The sequence below is a fragment of the Coptis chinensis genome, chromosome 3, assembly GCF_015680905.1.
Source record: "Coptis chinensis isolate HL-2020 chromosome 3, ASM1568090v1, whole genome shotgun sequence".
Classification (NCBI taxonomy): Eukaryota; Viridiplantae; Streptophyta; class Magnoliopsida; order Ranunculales; family Ranunculaceae; genus Coptis; species Coptis chinensis.
The window spans coordinates 8,509,749-8,529,014 of NC_141458.1; the positions used below are offsets into that span (position 1 = coordinate 8,509,749).

General features: G+C 34.8%; 1 protein-coding gene, 1 long non-coding RNA gene and 1 pseudogene across 3 annotated transcripts; all 3 read right to left on the minus strand.

Annotated features, from left to right (window-relative positions):
• Positions 1-343: 343 nt before the first annotated feature.
• On the minus strand, positions 344-2,136 carry LOC147507731 (uncharacterized). Its single transcript, XR_015216222.1, has 5 exons — positions 1,955-2,136; positions 1,353-1,414; positions 845-913; positions 614-690; positions 344-523 (listed from the first exon to the last, which is right to left on the minus strand). It is a non-coding gene; the product is annotated as an uncharacterized LOC147507731 (long non-coding RNA).
• A 6,179-nt stretch (positions 2,137-8,315) lies between these two features.
• Positions 8,316-9,565, minus strand: LOC147507732 (phosphoenolpyruvate carboxylase 4 pseudogene; annotated as a pseudogene).
• Positions 9,566-9,645: 80 nt separating this feature from the next.
• LOC147507733 (uncharacterized) lies at positions 9,646-11,751 on the minus strand. Of its 2 annotated transcripts, XM_086599075.1 has the most exons (4): positions 11,612-11,751; positions 11,431-11,509; positions 10,045-10,154; positions 9,646-9,968 (listed from the first exon to the last, which is right to left on the minus strand). In XM_086599075.1, the coding sequence occupies exons 1-4, from the start codon at positions 11,633-11,635 to the stop codon at positions 9,672-9,674; spliced, it is 510 nt and encodes a 169-aa protein (XP_086455201.1). In that variant the 5' UTR covers positions 11,636-11,751; the 3' UTR covers positions 9,646-9,671. The 2 variants fall into 2 exon arrangements, with proteins under 2 accessions (XP_086455201.1, XP_086455202.1); XM_086599076.1 differs by lacking the exons at positions 11,431-11,509; positions 11,612-11,751 and adding an exon at positions 10,554-10,586.
• Between the last annotated feature and the right edge of the window lie 7,515 nt (positions 11,752-19,266).

The window sequence follows — 19,266 nt, forward strand, 5'->3', positions numbered from 1 at the left end:
TGGAAATGGAAACATTTCAGTTAGTAGCTATGCAACGTTTCTTATTATGATTGCTTGAAATATAAAACAATAACATTAGTAAAAAAAAACATCTTACAGCAATGAAGAAAACATAGAGCAATACCACTTGAGTTGATTATTATAATTTCAATATGAGTATATACAATAAGATAATCATAACACATATGACAAATAATGTGATCAATAATAACTTTAGAAAAATAAAATTAGAAGTATTTCAAGAAGAAATAAGCTTATTAGCCAATGATTGAGTCCATCCATTGGGCTTTAAATATATAAGGTAATAGCTCAACTAAACAATGTTTCTAACTATGGTTACTACATTCAAAAGCAGAATAATATCACATTGATTTTGTTCCTTGCATGATGTCATAGCAAAACCAATTGTTAACCACTTATACGAGAGTACTTCACCTGACTACCGCCATATACAGAAGTTTGCAATTGCCTCCTATTTGTTGACAAGATAGATGTTACGAGATCTGCCACCACCACCTTCCAACTGGTCGCATAATAAGCATGTGTATGTAAGATTGAACAAGGTGTGACTTACGTTTAATGACTAAAATGGCATAATTAAAACTCACAATACCTTAGAAGTAGATCTTGAATGAACATCTCTAGAATAAGGAGTTGGACGGAAACTTTGAACCCCAACTCTGCCTCTATCTGTTAGTGTTAAATAAGAATTACTTTGTTGAACCATAGCATTAGGCAAACATAATGACGACTTTGGGGTAAGTTCCAGAATAGATGTCTTCGATAGAAAAGCATTAGCAAGTAGGGGAGTTGATTTCTCTTTACTTTGGGAAGCAACGCCTACCTCTGATGTTCAAGTACCCATGTAAGCTCTTGCAATATCTATTGGTGAAGCACAAACTAGATCTAGTGACTACAAAATCAGGATAAACAAAATAATGAGAACTCATGCTTCTAAGTACCAGGTCTGACATGTATGAACAGACATGGCAAGTGGGCATGCACAAAAAGCGCCTATGTATAGAACAATGTACCAAGAGTGATGTATTAGTTACAGTTGGTTGAGGAAAAAGCGTTGGAATTTCTCCTATAACTCTATTTAAGTAGACTACTTTCTTTTCATCATCAAGTATATTTATATTTTTCTAGCTCAATGAAGCATCAATAGCTTTTGCACCTCTGGTAGTATCCGAGTTTCTAATCGCATATTCATCGGCATCATACTGAACAACAATCCTTGACTTTAATATCTTAGTCAAGCGTTTAAGGTCATCTCAGTATGAAATCTTAAGAACGTCATAGACAGAAGTGTTTAATAAAAAAGAAACACATAATGACGCAGTAATACTTGCCTAGAGAGTGATTGCCTTTCAACATCTGCTGGATTTCAAAAATCCCAGTAGCATCAGTTGGCCTGTGTAAGGTGTTTCCAGCAAGCACATCAATATCCAAAGATATTTCATAAACCATCGATAAATTTTAGTTCTAAATTTGTGCTGCAACGATTCATCAAAGACCTTAACCCATAATAAAATCCCCATTACTGCAACATTTTATCAAACACTTCATAGATCGATGATAAACCGAAAAGACAGAGATTAGTTGCTACTTGGTCATTGCTACCTGCTTCAAGAACGCACCATCCAACCAACACACTCGTTCAATCAAACAGTTTAAGGCAAGCAACTTAGAGAACATAAAATCAAATTTGCAGATCGGTATAACTAAAATAAAATCACTAGAAAACAACAAAGAAGAACAGAGAGAAACCCCATTCTAAGTGTCCAACCCTAGTTAATTTAATTGCCAAGAAGCAAGCCTCATGAGGTTTCCTCCAAAGAGCAAAAAAGCGTGAATTTTGAAGTAAAATTCATAAATTTAAGAGCGAGATAGATTTATAATCACAATTAAAAAAAACAAAACAAATAAGAATTGGGAAACAAGAAATGCTTACCAGATGAAGTGAATTAAAACACGAACAGAGAAGCTCACAAATTGAACAAGCTCACATGGTCGTCAATATTGTTAGGGTTCTAAAAAGAAGGGTAGAAGTTGGAGAGCAAATAACGCGACACAGTTTTGAGTGAGTTCGTGGAGTCCTTTTTCTTGAGAGAGTGTGGGTTTTTGGAGTAAAATTTGAAAGGCCACAATACTACGGTAGATAAGATTTTTTCGCCCCAAAATAAAAAGGTTATAAACCACTGTTTGAGGGAAACAGTGGGGTATTATAGGTTAAAAAACATGAATAATTGGAAGCGTGGCATATAGCAAACTAGATCCCACGGTTTACACGAAACTGTGGCTTACACTAATAAACAAATAACTAAATAAATTTCTACCGTGGTATAAACATTTTTGCCACTGTTTTTGGTAGAACAGTGGTATAAAACTTCTCCCCTACCGTGGCAAATGTGCCATTATGTAGTAGTGATCACTGCAACATGGATGTTGCACTATCAAATCACACTATTTACCTCTGCAACATGGGTGTTGCATTATCAAATCTCATTGCAACATGTCGAATCCCACTGTTGACCTCTGCAACATGGGTGTTGCACTATCAAATCTAACTCTGCAACATGGATGTTGCACTATCAAATCCCACTATTTACCTCTACACCATGGGTGTTGCACTATCATGTTGCCCTATCATATTTATATTCACATACATGCATACATACTTAATTGCAGGGCCAATACCATTGTCCAAGTCTTCCTATCTTCGTCAATTTCTTGGAATTTTTTACAGTCATTGTTTATTGGGAGAATCTTGATTCAAATTTCAGTATTTAATTAAATTTGGTACTTGCAATAGTCTTTCATTTTTTAATTTTAATTTTAATTTTTATTAACGTTTGAATTATACAATTCCAATTCACGATCACGTTTGGTAAGTTTAATTTTCATTTTCATTTCATATTTTAATTTCGAATTCAACTATTTCGATCAGTTTGAATGAAACGGTGCAAGCCTTATTTCTGGTTCCAAATGGTTTTAGATTGCATTGTTTAACTTGGATAACTAATAAATTAATGCAGATTGTTGTGTGTTTTCTGCTTATGTACATTTCGTAAAGACCATTATAGGAATCAAAGGTTTTCGTAGATTTTTTGTTTTCGTGGTATTCTCGACTGTTAGTACTACAATATTATTGAGAACTGATGATGTAGTCTGTGTGCTCAATCTTACTTTTATAAACCATGGGTCACCAAGGTGTTAAATATACTAGGTGTGCGAGTATATTGGACGAAATGACAACTACGTTTAGCTTTTTTGCTGCTTCAAATTCAATAGAGGTTGTACTAACACTAACCGACATGGATAGCTTTTTGAGTTTATATGTGATGCTGGATGCTTCAATGAAAAATAAGAAAGGTTGGTGTTCTAGACACCCAACCCACCCCCTATCTCGAGTTGATATGCATTCAATTGATTTTTCTTTATTCTGACATAGTTGCATGTAGTTTTGTATATTTCCAGACTCCAATTGCAAGTGACGCTTACAAAGACAGTTGTGAAGGATTGTGCAGACTTGGTGTGTCAAGACCTCATTAGACTTCCTAATTGACTTTTGAAATTAACAACTAGAAATTAAAATGTAAGTATGTTGGAAAGTGTTCCCAGGTCACTTTCACATATCATCTGTTACTGATGCTTAATTTTTAACTTTTCTTGGGTGAAAATATTCCATTTATCAAAGAGAGGGTGTAACAGCCAAGACCTGTGCTCTAGTTGTATGTGAGCCAATGGACACCATCCCAAATCTGCAGTGGCGCTGAAGAAATATACCAACTTCACATAATATTTTAGTCATGCCTTTATGTAAAAGAAGAGTTATTTTAGTAGGGATAATTAACCCGTTAATAATGGTGGAATGACTTTGTAATGTTATTAATTTTGGTGTTGAATTTTCAGGTTTCGGGTCAAAGCTTCAGTAGTCTGTTTTGCATGATAACTGACTTGAGAAGTAAACTCATGTGCTTGATGTCGTAGTCTATTTTTGTTGAAGCACTTGCTTGGCGAAGAGGCTTTGTTATCTCAGTTACCAAAAAAGTTAAGACACGATGAAACTCCATAATTATTTTAATCCATAGTCAATTTTGGAATGTTTTGTATTTTGCATGTTTGCAACATTATTATGGCATGTAGTATTTTACTTTGAGTAATTAAACACATTTGAAAACATGCAAAGAAAAGAATTGGTTCAGCTAATTCAATATTTCAATGAGGTTCAGGCTACGAAGAGAAAATTGTAATTACTATATTTTATCTCATGAAAAGTAACTCTATGGGTGTGTTTGGCAACTAGGATTGGCAACTAGGATTAGAATAGATTTTTGAAAATTAAGAATCACCCTATTTGGTAACTTTTTCTACACTATAATGGAAATCTCAAATCCCCAAAATCAAGGAATTGTAAGTTTCTATAAGGGGGCAGAAACTTGAGATTTACATATATTTAGAGCATCTCTAGGTGGTGGTGGTATCACCTGCAAGTTTGAGGGCGAAATTTGAAGAAAGTATTCTCAAATTTTGACCAACTCTAGGTGGTTGCAAATATCAGACGCAAATATGTATATAGAGTCTACCACGCACGCCATTAGTAATGTCGCACGCCATTACCACTATCACCCCAAGTTTTTAAAAAAATTAAAAAAGAAAACCCACGTAACATTCCCACTGTCGCGCCAAAAAAAAAAAAAAAAAAAAAAAAAAAAAAAAAAAAAACTACGTGACATTGGCAATAGTGCGACATTAGTAATGGCGCGGTGTGTTGATTAAAGTCAAAAAAAAAATTTGGCCGACATTAGGAGTGGCGCACGGCATTACCAATGTTGCGCCACATCCGCATCCGAAATCCCAAATTTGCTACCACGGATGCGGCTAGACAGGTGATACGACCGGATTTTGCTTCCACCTAAAGTTGGTTTTCTGCGAAATTCCGAGATTTTGAAGCAAATTTGAAGAAATTTGGAGGTAATACTACCACCCATAGTACAAAATATTCGATAGATCACAATATTTGGGGATATCTATCCAGATTTCAGAGAAAGATATATAAATATCACGATATGTTCAGATATATATACGACTACAAATATCGGTGATATTTCGATGATATTTGTGATATTTGGAGATATTTAGAGATATTTGGCGATATTTTGTCTATATAACAATTTTATTTAATATTTACCATTATATTTCAAATAAATATAAATAATGTATCATAATATATCAAGACATATCCACAATATCTATGTCAATATTTTAGATATATCAACGATATTTGTATGTGAAACAATGTCAAATATCCCCAAAGAATGGGATATATCCACGATACATATCCAGAAATTGAATATCGATAAATACCCATATCCTGATATTTTGTACTATGCTACCACCTAGAGATGCTCTTAGGAATTTTAACTACTTGAAATTGTAAGTATTGAAATTATATTTTCAAATCCAATTTCATAGGAAACGATAGCCTTGAAAACAACTAAACAAACTTCCTTACCTAATAAGGTTTTGCCTTAATCAAGTAGTTTATTCATATCTATCGTTTAGTTATGTGAGTGTCATTTTACTTGACAATATGGCTCACAATGTGCTCAAACTACTCAATGTAATTTTATTTTGAAGATTGGAAGATTGTCTTGAAAATCAATATTTATTATGTGCCCATCACTCGAGAAAGCGGTGATTGTTTAACATTTTTCCACGATTGATGTACTAGACAATGTTTTGTATGGTTGTATATCAAGTTATGAACAAGTTCATCAAAAAGTGTTGAAGGCATGGTAGAGGCACAGTTAGTGATTTCAACGGAATTCTCAGAATGTACTCGGAAATTTAGAATTCCGGTTCAAGGGGAAAAATATTGAATTTCGGAATGCACTCAGAATATGGTGGAATCAAGGGCAGAATTCCGGTTTTTGGATTTGTCGGACTTCCAAATATTCCGAAATCATGAACTATGGGTAGAGGACAACGTCCATGTCAATTTTTTTTAATAGACTTTCAATTGTTTTTGTTCATTTCTTTCCCAAAAATTTATGTATATACTCTATAATAATGATTAGGTACAATTTACATACCCCAACTATTATTCATGTCAGACTAATCAAATTATTTTGCACATATCAAATGTTCAGTTCATTACAATTTAGCTTTCAGCTTTGTAACAAGAAATAAAATATTATATGCATTTAGAAAAAAGTGAAATTGCATAACCGTACCAAATCAACGTTTTATTGTAAGATAGATGACGAAGGCTCTAACTATCAAAAGGCACAATTTTTTTTTGGTATGAGACACCACCACATACGGACATCCACATAATAAACAACCACTAGCTTCAAAATAAAATGTCTACAAATTCCCACATAGGCCATACATTTGAAAATACTTGGGTGTACTAAGATTAATGACACAAACAACATAATAAGTATCTCATAACAAATCGTGTCGTAGGCACGGGTGATACCTAGTATATATATATATGAGAAGGGATCAATATACTATAGTTTTCATACCATAGTTTATATCACGCCCCACCACTTCACCCACAAGGTGAACTAAAATCTAATTTTTTGTGGATCAAGTATTGGCAAATACCCTTTTAAGTGGGAAAATAACATTTGCCAGCAGGAAAACAATGTTATCAAGCATGCCCTTAGAGGATATATATATATATATCCTCTAAAAGCTGGCTACGTCGACATACGAAAATGCCATACGCAATCCTACCTACTTACATAATGAACTAAAAGCTGATTTTATAGGGATGTGATCTCCACAACATGGAGATCATCTCCACAAAAAATCAACTCTTTTGAACATATCTAACCCTACCAAAAATTGAGTTCAAATTAAAAAATTATTTGACGGTCTAGAATTTTACACTCTTTTGACAAGACTAGACACATCCGATTGAACTGATTTTTTGTAGAGATACTATCCATAGTAGGGAGATAATATCTACAAAAAATCAGCCCTAAGAACAATGTGCAAGCCCGCTTTTGGATTGCATATGTCAATTCTGTATGTCATTTCTGTATGTCGACGTAGCCAGCCCGTATATTTACTAGTTAATGCCCGTGCCTTCGGCACGGATTCCATAAAATTATTATATATTGTAGCCCCCCTAACAATCATTGATCTCAAAGTACAATAATTAGGCAAAGGAAGAAAACTTTTTTTATTGGCTTTTACACTTAATTACTTGCCTATGGATAGACTTCAACTTTGCAACAACATTTAAGAGCTACACCTCTTCCTCCGAACACGATAGTAATTAACTATTGAAAATAATTTAAAAAATTGAATCAGCAAATACTTGAACATCACTGAGAACTCTGTACTCTTCACAAAATACTATGTTGTATAGCAGTATGTGAAAGACCATTATCTTCTTTAGTTTCGTTACTTGTTTGCATCTTAATCAGTAACTCTTGGTGATTTTCCAAGTAATTCTTTGATTCTATATACTTGTAAGTTATGTTTATTTATGTCTAAATGGTAAAATCCAGCTAAATATTGTATAGTGATGAATTTGTGCAGAAGTCCCCAACAGCTACAATGAATATCATTAGTGGTTGCTAGATGTTAGTACTGGAGAAGTGTAAATACTCTCCATTGTTCCAACAGTTGGTCTGTGTAATGGTAAAATACAGTAGCATGTAACAATTCAATTGCTCGACAACTTTTCACAGACTACAGATACATTCAAATCTTACCAAAGCAAAAAAAAAATAAAAATAAAAAAATAAAAACCACAGAATACAGATTGCGCTGAGCACAAATCACACTTGATCTCACTCACTAACACACATTTTTACTATTAAGATTGTGCTAGCAGTATCTATATATATTACACTTTTTCTCACATTGTCAATCGTACTTTTATTCTATAAATCAATTTCAAAGAGGAAGCAGATTTTCAGATAGCAACGGCAGTACCAGCCCCAACACCAACACTACTTCCAATGCCGATTCCAATACCTCCATCGTCAACGGCAAAGTGAGAGGTGTAACAATCCAGTGAATATATTTGATAATAGTATGCCAAAGTACCAAAGTACCAAAGTACCGAAGTCAGAACCAACGACCACCAAAATAAAAATAGGCGACTCCTAAACATATGCTAATAAATGCATCATTTTAGATCGTTAGATGAAAACAATATATGCACTAAGTAGTAGTCAAAGGTGTAACACATATCAATTTATTAAGCGTGCCTATATTGCTAGTAGCATAGCCATCGAGAATCGGGAACAAATGCAACAAAATATAAGTTACTTGGTCAAGCAGTTTTATTTACAAATCGTGTAAAGTTTGACAGCTTGCACTTCATCGTAATGCCCGGATATAGGGATGTCACTTTTTCCAAGTACCATCTCTATGAGATCTATAAGTGATTTGGAAGAATGGCCATTCTTTGTACATTGCTTGCAAATCTTCGGTATATCCCTCGCCAGATGCACCCTTTAGGCCAGCACCAACACCAAGCCAAGCTGGGGAGAACAAATATTATGCGTGTCCATGCAAATACCCATGGTATTGCCGCGAAGATGTCCGATTCTGTTGAATTCTTGCTTCGTGCTTTGGTGCGCTTCCTATGTTGAGGAAACCAAGCTCACTTTGTATGTAACCTAGTTAAAGTAGGCAAGAAAGTCCGGGTTGTCATATACAATACTCCGATAATTGTTGCAACTGAATTTGGAAATTTCTTCCATAAGGTTACACCAATTTTCTTCTCTAGGGGGGATTGGAGGCTATAACCGAGTCAGACAAAAAGATATGTTTAAACAAAGGTTACAGAATTTCTAATTGAACGTGTTCTAATGAAGAGTGTAACGTTCAGTGGAAAAACCATTTGACGATTACTATAGACTTTTATATATAGATTCAAGAGGATGAAATAACCATGAACAGAAGCGATTTTGAAAAAGGTAAGACCTGTGCTATTACTGAACGTTAGCTAGCAAAAGAATTATCTAGTAGTATCCAAGTTTCGCGAATCGCATGATGGACCTACTACCATTCTGAGAACCAGGTGGTTGGGACTGAATGGCAAGATCGATGGGTCCACCACCACGCCCAATACTTCCTCCCCCGTCCATGGAATAGTGTTACTTTGATGCCATACTCATTGCGAGGTAGCCACAACGTCCTCTTGGGCTTTGTACGGTTCCCACGCTGCAGTTGAAGCGGTCAACATCTTTTCCTTAATCTGAAAGTACCTAACCATTACCTGTCCACAATAACCCAATGGAGTTACAGAAGTTTCATATGGCCTAGACAAAATTATCCCATTTATTTATGATGCATTACCTCTTTGTTGTCCATTGTGGTTTTTATGATGTGCTCCCCGATAACAATCAATTGCTAACAACTTTTTGATCACTGAACCAGCTCCTCTCAAGTCCTCGACGGTTTCAAATAGAGGGACCACTCTCAACCTATAAGCAACCAAAGGGGTCAGGGTACCTGGATAGAGCTGGTTGGTCTCCCTTTCCTGAATAGAGCTACTTGCCTGCCGAGCCAAAACGACTCCATAGCTAATCGGCCGGATAGAAGAGTCGAGACCTTGGCTGGTTTCGATGTTCTTGTAGCTAGAAAAGGCAACGGTTGATCAGAGATGTGATCTTCTCTCGCGGAGGAAGCACTCAATTTCCAGAGGCCTTGCCTAAGAAGCTAACTTTGCATGCGATACCTGAGCATCGGGCTTGTTGGCATCCGTCGTCAGATTCCAACTGCCCATCATCACCCAGAAAGTTCAAATCTGTTGTAGGTTGAGGGCGTATGACCTTGTGATGTGTTGCTTGAAAGTCAGTGTTAGGGGGTGGAATTATACATTCCTGAATTTTTTGCTGAGCAACCTTGTTAGCTGTCGGACCCAGACCTTCCACAAACTGCAACAGGCTCTCCTTGTATCCATAGCCGCCCATCCTTCCTTTGTCAATCTGTAGAGTCTCAAGAATGTAATCACCATAAACTTTTAGGAACTAAATTTTTTTCACAGTGATAAAGAAGACTTACGCGCACAATAGATTTGGAGCAAGTGGCTTCCTTTGAAATTAATGACTCGGTTTCATTTAGGAAAGATTTAAAAGGCCTGTAACTTGAACGCGGTTGTCCTTCTCTAGTTCCTGGAAAAAAGTAAAGGAAAAGAATAGAAAATAGAAAATCCCATGGTCAAATTTATATAACAAATCTAACGGCATTTTAGTATATTACATTGATTACATAAAAACAAAAAAGGTATTTTTACATTTGATATAATATCAGTTGGATGGTTCAACTTGCACCCTACATACTAATTACTATACATACTTTTTCTCTAGGAGTCTACTGAGGGCAGATGCTGATAGTCATAGAGTGACACAAAAAAAAGTACGTTGTGCCAAAATTTTAGCAGCAAGTCTTCTATACAAATATAACTTTGAGTTAGTAAACAGTATATAAGACGTACTTGAAGTGTTGCGTGGATAAATTTTAAGCATATGCATGGATGAAATTTGAATCACCATATCAAGAATGTGGCTTACCGTTTGATGCGACATTGGAAGTCATTCTACTCGATCTACTACCTTGTATTAAGCTCGAGGTTGCAATGTAGAATTTAAACTTCTGGTTTCAAATTTGGGCTTTCTGCCATGTCTTTTTTTCGTCAAGAATTCGTACTCAAGGTTTCCAGGCTTCGTTCTGAGGGTTCGAACCACCTGCTTAGCCAGTTCGTCTATAGTTTGAGCCTGAAAAACTCATCGCATGTTTTCGTAATAAAGGTAAGCAGGTATTTTAGGCAACATTCTTTGTCAAAAATGACTAAGAACTGTTGAGACTAAATAGTAAAGCAAGCACTGATGATTTGAAGAAAAGATGGTGTTTTGAGCATTGAAAAGCATCGCGATTCTCAAATATCAAGAAAACGCCATGCTATAAGTATTCAAATAATTAATCAATCACAGTCCAACTATGCTCCCATAAACTCAAATATGGAAACTGAGTCATGTTTCACTAATTAGATATCATAGGATTCGACTAATAATCGAGGCATAGGGTAAAGATCTTGGAATTTATGTTAACCGTGACCGAAAGTGGACTACTAAGACACTAATTCTAAGAGATTTGTAAGCTCCTTTTTTTGTTTTTTCTTTCATAGTCATGAAATCCATTGGCTCTTTAATAATCTCATAGTATCCCTCAACCTTCCAAAGCAAGAAGTCCGCTATAAATATTATTGAACTTTGACATTGGGGGAAAATAAATCAAGTACAAACCTCTACAGGATCAACTGGTACAGCGAAGATCTCACGTGTCTTTCCCAAAAAAGAATCCAAGAAGTAGAATACTCTCATGAGCGAGCTATGCCCAAGTATTACCTTGAGTTTCATTAATCAAGGATTTATGTTCATAAATACTAACCTCTGCAGTATCTCAAGAACAACGTGCAACGTTCTTTTCTCTGGCATCTGAGGTGTCGGTCGCTCTGTTGATGGTTGACCTGATACAGCAAAAACTACGTTTTACATAGAGACTCATTGTTACAAAACATTAGCATAGAACGTGTAGAATTTTACATATTTATGGCAAAACAGAAGCTCACCATTGTTGCCCAAGGGATTTTCATTCTCTACCCTTTGGAGTTCCTGCAAGAGCAAATGAGACTCTGAGCAAAACCTCACCGAGGACATTGGATTGTTAACGCGTCTAATTGACCTTTCTGGCCAAAGAGCAAGTGAGCTGCTCAAGGATCTAGGTCTATAGGACAAAATTTGAAATACTTAATAAAGCATTGGTAAGATCTGCTTGCAATAGGTAGAAGCCATGATACAAAAAGGAGAGAGAGAGAGAGAGAGAGAGAGAGAGAGAGAGAGAGAGAGAGAGAGAGAGAGAGAGAGAGAGAGAGAGAGAGAGAGAGAGAGAGAGAGAGAGAGAGAGAGAGAGAGAGCACCAATGACCTGTTTAATAACAATATGCAATAAAACTCATAGAAAACAATACAAAATAGACAAACTCCTGAAAAAATTCCTATTTGAAAACATCATTTGCCTCAAACTTGAATGAAAATATATTAATTTAAATGGTTAAAAACATCTCAATATCTCAATCTTCAAATTATGGTAAAAAAAAAATATGATGCCATGAGAATATAATTGAAAGCTTGAGAGAGAGATGGAGATTACCGAGAAAGAAGTAGCGATATGGGGATCGGAGAGAGGAGTTCGATATATACGAGATGGTCGGCTAATCGAGAGGTGGAAGGAGAACCCAAAAGGTTGTGAAGCTTTTCACAATTAAATTCTAATCTCGGGAGAACGAAAGGTTTGGATCTGAAGGGTTTTCACATTTAAGAATTTGATTTATATCCCTAATCTCACGTGGAGGCAATTGTGACCCTCGATTTATACCCCAAAACTAATCCTTGCCGCAGTCGAGGAGTTGTGTTCATTGTCAAATAAAATTTAATTATAAAAATAATAATAATAATAAAAGAAAGAAAGAAAGATAAGGCGCCCAACCACAAAGCCTTTACATCCCTTATCAAATGTTGTAGAATGACTATAAATGGAGAAGCACATTTGAAAGAAACAACATGATCAACAAACTGAAAGAATCAATTGTAGGCATATTATCACTATTATGTGTCTTTGTGACAACTAATTGTTGTTGTTGTTGTTTTTTTTTTGAAATAGTAATTGATGGTATTGGTATAAATGAATCCTCATAAAATCTGTAGGAGAACGATAGCTACAAATAGAATAAATTAATGAGTTTACCATAGTTCATAGTTAAGAAGGTGGTTAATCGATTTCCTACAAACTAAAGAAAGAGTGTACAAACCAACTCACACGCTTTGGTGGCACTATTGTAACCCTTGATTTATACCCCTGAAATTGAATCCCAGCCGCGAGTCAGGAAAGTGAGTTGTTTTGTTAAGTCGGCATCCCTAACTTTCGGAATAATTAGGATATGAGTGGGAGCTTGGGGATTTATATTATTGAATGCAAAGATCTGTTGGAAGAAAATCGATCAAGAAAGCAAATGACAATAAGAATGCTAGTAATACCATAAAGAGAGAGGGTGGGCATTTTACACATATATTAGTTCCACCAAAATTATCAAAGGAATATATATATACAACTTAAGCCGGGTCATTAAGCATAGGAGGAATATATAATATAGTAAAGGGTGCATCATACACAAATCATCTATCATGGATAATAACATTTTTCAAACTCTAATACTGAAAAAGAAACATGTAAGAATATGTTATGAGGAATTTCATTAAGAAATCAACAATTTAAAAAGAACAACATTATTGGATAAACTCAAATTCCCCCTTAAGTCTTGTTAACTTGTAACATCCGGTGGTCTTATGAGGATAAAACTTTATTCACAGTTATCTTGTATCTACATTGGCATGTTCATTGCAAATGAGAGCCGTGAAAAATATTTGAAGCATGGGAGAAGTCGAAACCACAGTGCTATTATGAAAGCGTTATGCACAATTACCATACATAGGCAGAAATCTTTAGTAAGAAAGTGTGTCGAGAAGAAAATTGAAATGATACCACATTAGCAGGAATCTCTTTCCTCATAATTTTGTCAAATCTACATATAATGTATGAGAATCATTTTACTTTATAGCATATGCTAGAGTTATGGTAAAATGTTATTCTTGATACAATTATTAGATACATCTAACGTTAGCAATAACATTGAACATCACAGTATAAGAAAAAGAAAAAGAAAAAAGCTTACACTGTGGGAGTATTCTCAGCAGGAAGTGAAGTAGCTGCGGCAGCTTCTTCTTCAGAAGCCATTGGTGAAGAAGAAGAAGAAAAAGACAAATGATTGCTTATAACCCTAACTCTACTCTTAAAGGGTTTGAAGGGAACGGGGGTTTATTTTATTTCCAATTCGTTGATTGTGAAGACCAAAAGATTTATCTTTGATCGGTTTCCATAATTAAGACTGGGAAATAACCAAGGGTTTGCACACAAAGGGTTTTCACAATTAAGACATTTAATTAATTCATAATCCAACGTGGCGGCATGGTAACCCTCAATTTATACCCCCTCAAATTGAATCCTAGACGCGAGTCATAAACCGAGCTGTTTTGTTAAGTTGATATAAAATACTAATTGATGTGACCTATAGTGTTAGGTCAAAAAGTTCACATGAATGCTATTTAGAGTATCTACTTTGAAACCTATCTTTGGGAAATGTATCATAAGCTAGGCACCTAGGTTAATTGTAAATTAACATTCTAAATTGAATTAGCTTAAAGCACATATTCTAAGTCAAGTTAGTCAGGATAATAGCGTCTAGCTATTGCCTCTGTAGGATTTGGACATTTTCAAAATCTGGCAGATCAAGTAGGTCTTGAAGGTTCAACTCTTAATCAAGGAACTCTTTCTTTAATGTGCATACGGATTTAATACTTCAAATATATGGTACTAAGTCATGTTAATAAGTATATGAACAACATTAAGAACTTTGAACGTCTAAGCTTCACATATTAGAAAACAGTAAACTTAATTTTAGCATTTAACCTTAAATCCTTAATCAATAAAATTAATCTATCAAAGAAGAGCGGCAACATTGACCTTAAGTTGTTATCAAAAGGTGTGCCTAGACTGGTGTGATATATTTCTAGTGGCAGTACACACTCAAAATATTAGTTGAAATATGCATCACTATGAGTACTAAAACTATAACAAATATGTTGGCAATGAATAACATTAGTCATAGCATCGCGTAAAGAACATACACACCAGCAGCACCCCTCCACAGTGAATTATTTGCTCATAAAATCAACCTATCTTCTTCCTTCTTGGGAAACCTTGGAAACACAGTTCAAAGAAATATAACAATTAAATTACATTGAGGCTATTGGGCTGAGAAATACTTTCCAATTAATTTTCATTTGTATAAACGACAACATCATATGCACACATGAGTTTGACCAAAAAAGAAGAACCCAAATCTTACCAAAAATGCCACTTTCAATGGTGGTATGCGGTTAACTCAAAAAACTGCACTGAGTTTTTAAAAGAGAGGTAATGAAGAACAATCTTGAAGAAAAAAGAAAAGAAAAGACGACTAAAAATGATACGTTAAATATTTTGTGAATGTATTAATCATTTATCTTAGCTTATTCCAACTCGAGGAAGTTCAATACTTGACCAACTAACAAAATGCTTTAAAAAAAAAAAAAAAATGCATGCTACTTTACCAATCCTTCTCAACACTTCACATATAAATACACAATAACCTCAGTCAATCATCAACTTCATAAAAAAAAAGGAACAAATTTAGAAAGGGGTGTATCCAACTAACTATACCATTTATCCTTTGCCACCAGTAAACCATTTAGAAGTATACGTTTTTAGAAGTATCATTTGCCACCAGTAAACCATTTATTCCAACTCCGAAATCGTTTTTAGAAGTATATGTACGTATCCCTGAAAGTGTAAATGGAAAAGATAACTGCCATTACTTTTTTAGTAAACATATTTATTGATAACAAAATCGAGAAAATCATATATATCACAAATATAATAAGCAATTGTGTTCTTGCAATTATGAATTTATTCACGATTTGGGTTTGATTTATGCCTACCTTGTTTTTGCTTTTCCTGATCTTCTTTTGACTCCAATCAAAAATCGGTGATTTCAAAAAGTGACACACAGATTAGAGGACAATGATTTGAGATGACTCCAATCAATCTATGGCAAAAGAATAACCACCTAAATAATTTGCAGGAAAAATAATAGCAACCAACCTTTTTAATTATACACATCTCTTTGCACTCACATGTTGTAACTCTATTTGTATAGAGACTAAAAGCAGGTGGAATCCCTTGTTGTATTGTTGCTTAGCTTTTTTGCCTTTGAGCATAGTGGATTCGTGTCACATAGCAGTGAATCGACATTTGTAGGCAATAGAAGGACTGTCAAGGATCTCTCAAAAATCACATGAAGAAGAAGTGTGAGGGTAGAGTAAAAGCGACGGGAAGAACTTTGGAGAAACGAATGGTTTTGAGGTTTCTATTTTTTTTTTCTCATTTAATTTTAGTCTAAAACCTCTGAGAGTGAGAACGAAGGGTTTGCCGATTCTTTTTCCTTTTCACAATTTTCATAATAACGGCTAATTAATTAATTTCTAACCTCTCTCATCTAACCTCTCTCATCTTTGTGGCATTGTAGACCCTCGATTTATACCCCTCAAAATGAATCCCAGCCCTTGAGTCGAAAACAAACTGCTTTTGTTATATTGATATATATATATATATACGGTCCGGCTATCTTGACATACCAAGCCAACCGTTAGATCTTGTTGAATCTAACGCTCTAGATATGCACTACACCTAGGCGTCACATGCAATTTCAAGAGGACAACAACTTAGAATGGATAAACTATAACCAATAAGAAAAAGGAGATGTACTATCACAACAGCACCATGATATAATGATAGATGTAAAACATTTTAAGGTTCCTATCTTTGCTACCCTTAAGCAGATGTAAAATGAATTGGGAAAAATAAAGACAAAACAAAATGAATTTGCAGGCGAGGGAGGGGGGGGGGAAAAAGTCCTTTTTGATAAAACTAACTGTTGGCAAAGGGGTGCTTTTTTGCAATGCTAGAAGAGGAGGTGTAGCTCTTGGTGGTTTAATTTTCCGTGTTTTTTTCCCTTTTTTGTTGATTTTACCTCTTGGCTTGGTGCAAAAATAATTTGTAAAATGGAGTTATGTTATTATCATAGTCAACTTTCCTACATATTAATCTTAAGTTCTAAATAAGTTGCAATTTTAAATTTAATATAATACAAAACCTTTTTATTATGCAGTTTTATTTGGATAATATATGACCCAACAAATCACGGACTCAACATCAAACAAATTAAATAAAAGCGATGCATTTTTTAAATGACATTTGTCTATAATAGGTAATGCGTTACCTTAAAGAAAAAATGGGAGCCAATCACTAAACCCAAGAGCTATATGGTTTATGACATTACTGGGCTTTAAAGGACCTGAAAGAACAGACCCTTTAGAATTGAATAAATATCGAGAACCATTCTCTCCTTCCGAACAACTATTAAAGAATTTTTAATAAACAATTGAAAAATGGAATCAACAAAGAAATTAGACCAAAGTTAAAACGCCACGTTACCCCCTCCCAAAGTTCAAAGCATCCTAGGACTAATAAGGTTCCTAAGAAAAAGCAATCATAAATTAAAGTTTAAGCTATTGAGGCTTACCAATTTTGACGTAAAACGTTCGCTTTCCAGTGCTATTTTTTATTTGTGTAAACTTGCTATTGAAATTTGTCTCGCTTCCCTTCACCGTTCATGGTGTTGTGGCTTTAGTACAATATTTGATTGAAGAAAACCATCAAAGGATTTTAATCCAGCTGCAGTTATATCATTAGCAGAAAAATCCACTTCTTTTGCAATCTGAAGCAATTCAAAAAAGAAAAAAAATAATAATTAGAAAAAGAACATTGACAAACCTCTGACATAGCAATCAGAAAATGGGGAAACTATCAAGAAGAGAATCAGATGAGTAGATTCTTTGAGCACATAGAAGAAGTAACCTGGTTGTAGCCTAAGCTCTCAGTGAGAAAGAACAGTCCATCCCCAAATTTTAGACCTATCAAAAGCATGTCTTTGGTGAACAGAGAGTATAATTGTACATGAATTTAATAAAACTGGTCCATAATCCAAAAGGAGCTATCTATCATAGAAATTAATACTAAGATATTTGACCCTCCTTGACTCAACTTATAAAATTTGACTCAACTTATACCTTCCCATAATAAAACAAAATCAATGAAGAAAGAAAGAAAGAAAAATTAAAGAAAAGTCAAAATAAAATTTGGTTAGTGTTAAATGTTTGTTTACTTCAACTATTTGGTTAGTGTGTACGCACTATCTTATCACTTGAATCAGGCTATCTGCCTATCTGCTAGAAAGTTGAGCACCATAACAGCATTCCACTTTTCAGCCGATAATGCAACTCTAATTAGTATGAGTATCTCCATTTACGGGTTTTAACATTACAAAGAAGCGTGTAAAGCTTCAATGCCATCACCTCTAATCTACAACCAAATTGTTCAAACCTCAATGCCTACCTCGTTCACCTGGGTTCTAAACCATGCAACAAAAAGAGCACCCACCCCAGGTCAAACGCCACTTAGACATATTTCAGGAAGTCTCTGCTGCACCAGCTGGAATGGATTGAGGAAAGTACGGTGGCCTCCTATATGCCCCGGTAACATCTCTCTCAGCGACCTTTTCGATCTGTCTCTCCCAATGCTTCTGCTGCATGCAACTAAGAGCTCATCAGAATCTGGCAACCTCAGTTCCTATCTAAACTGAAAGCGAATCAGAACCATGCCAAACATCTGCTGAAATTAGTGGACATCTACAATGAGTAGCTCCCCCTGGAGCTAAATCGGGCTGTTCTGCGACGAACCACGTGATGCCACTATCTGACCAACCTGGATCAAAACACTGCGGGTACGTGGAGATCAATTTCAGTGACGTCCATATTTAATCCATTTTAAAATCCAATAGTTCAATTGAATCAAAACAGAAGCAAAAGAAGAAAAGAGGATAGAAACTTTACCTTGTAAATGCATCAATTCATCGCAAATTTGGCACGCATTAGTTATGTCCATTGTCACCAAATACGGCGTTTTTTTGAAAAAAACGCGTTTAAAACCCGAGATATTGCCAAGGCGTCTGGTTCCAGTTTAAAACCCGGGTTTTTCAAAAACGCGCTTTTAAGCGTTTTAAACCCGCTTTTTTAAACTTAAAAACGCGTTTAAAACCCAAGATTTTGAAAATCTCCCGTTTAAAACTTTTTATTTTTTTTTTTATTTATTTTTTTTAAACGCTAGAAAATAAAAGGGTTTTGGAGTTTACCTTTTTGAAGAGTGGGCGTTAGATTGACTTATTGAGACCGTTCTATTTTGCTTTGGACTATTAATAATTAATTGAAAATTTTAAAGTTATTAACTTATTTGTAGTACTTAATTATGCCATTATGGTTGGTAATTAGTAGTATCTTATTTTGAGTAGTGTTTTGGCACTGAATCTAAAACTTATAGTATTTGGATGAATAATGATAATTTGATATTTTCATGTATTTGAATTTTCTTTTATTTGTATTATTATTATTTTTATTTTATGTGTCTATTTTTTTTTCCACTTTTATAGAAAATCAAACTCTTTATCTATTATATT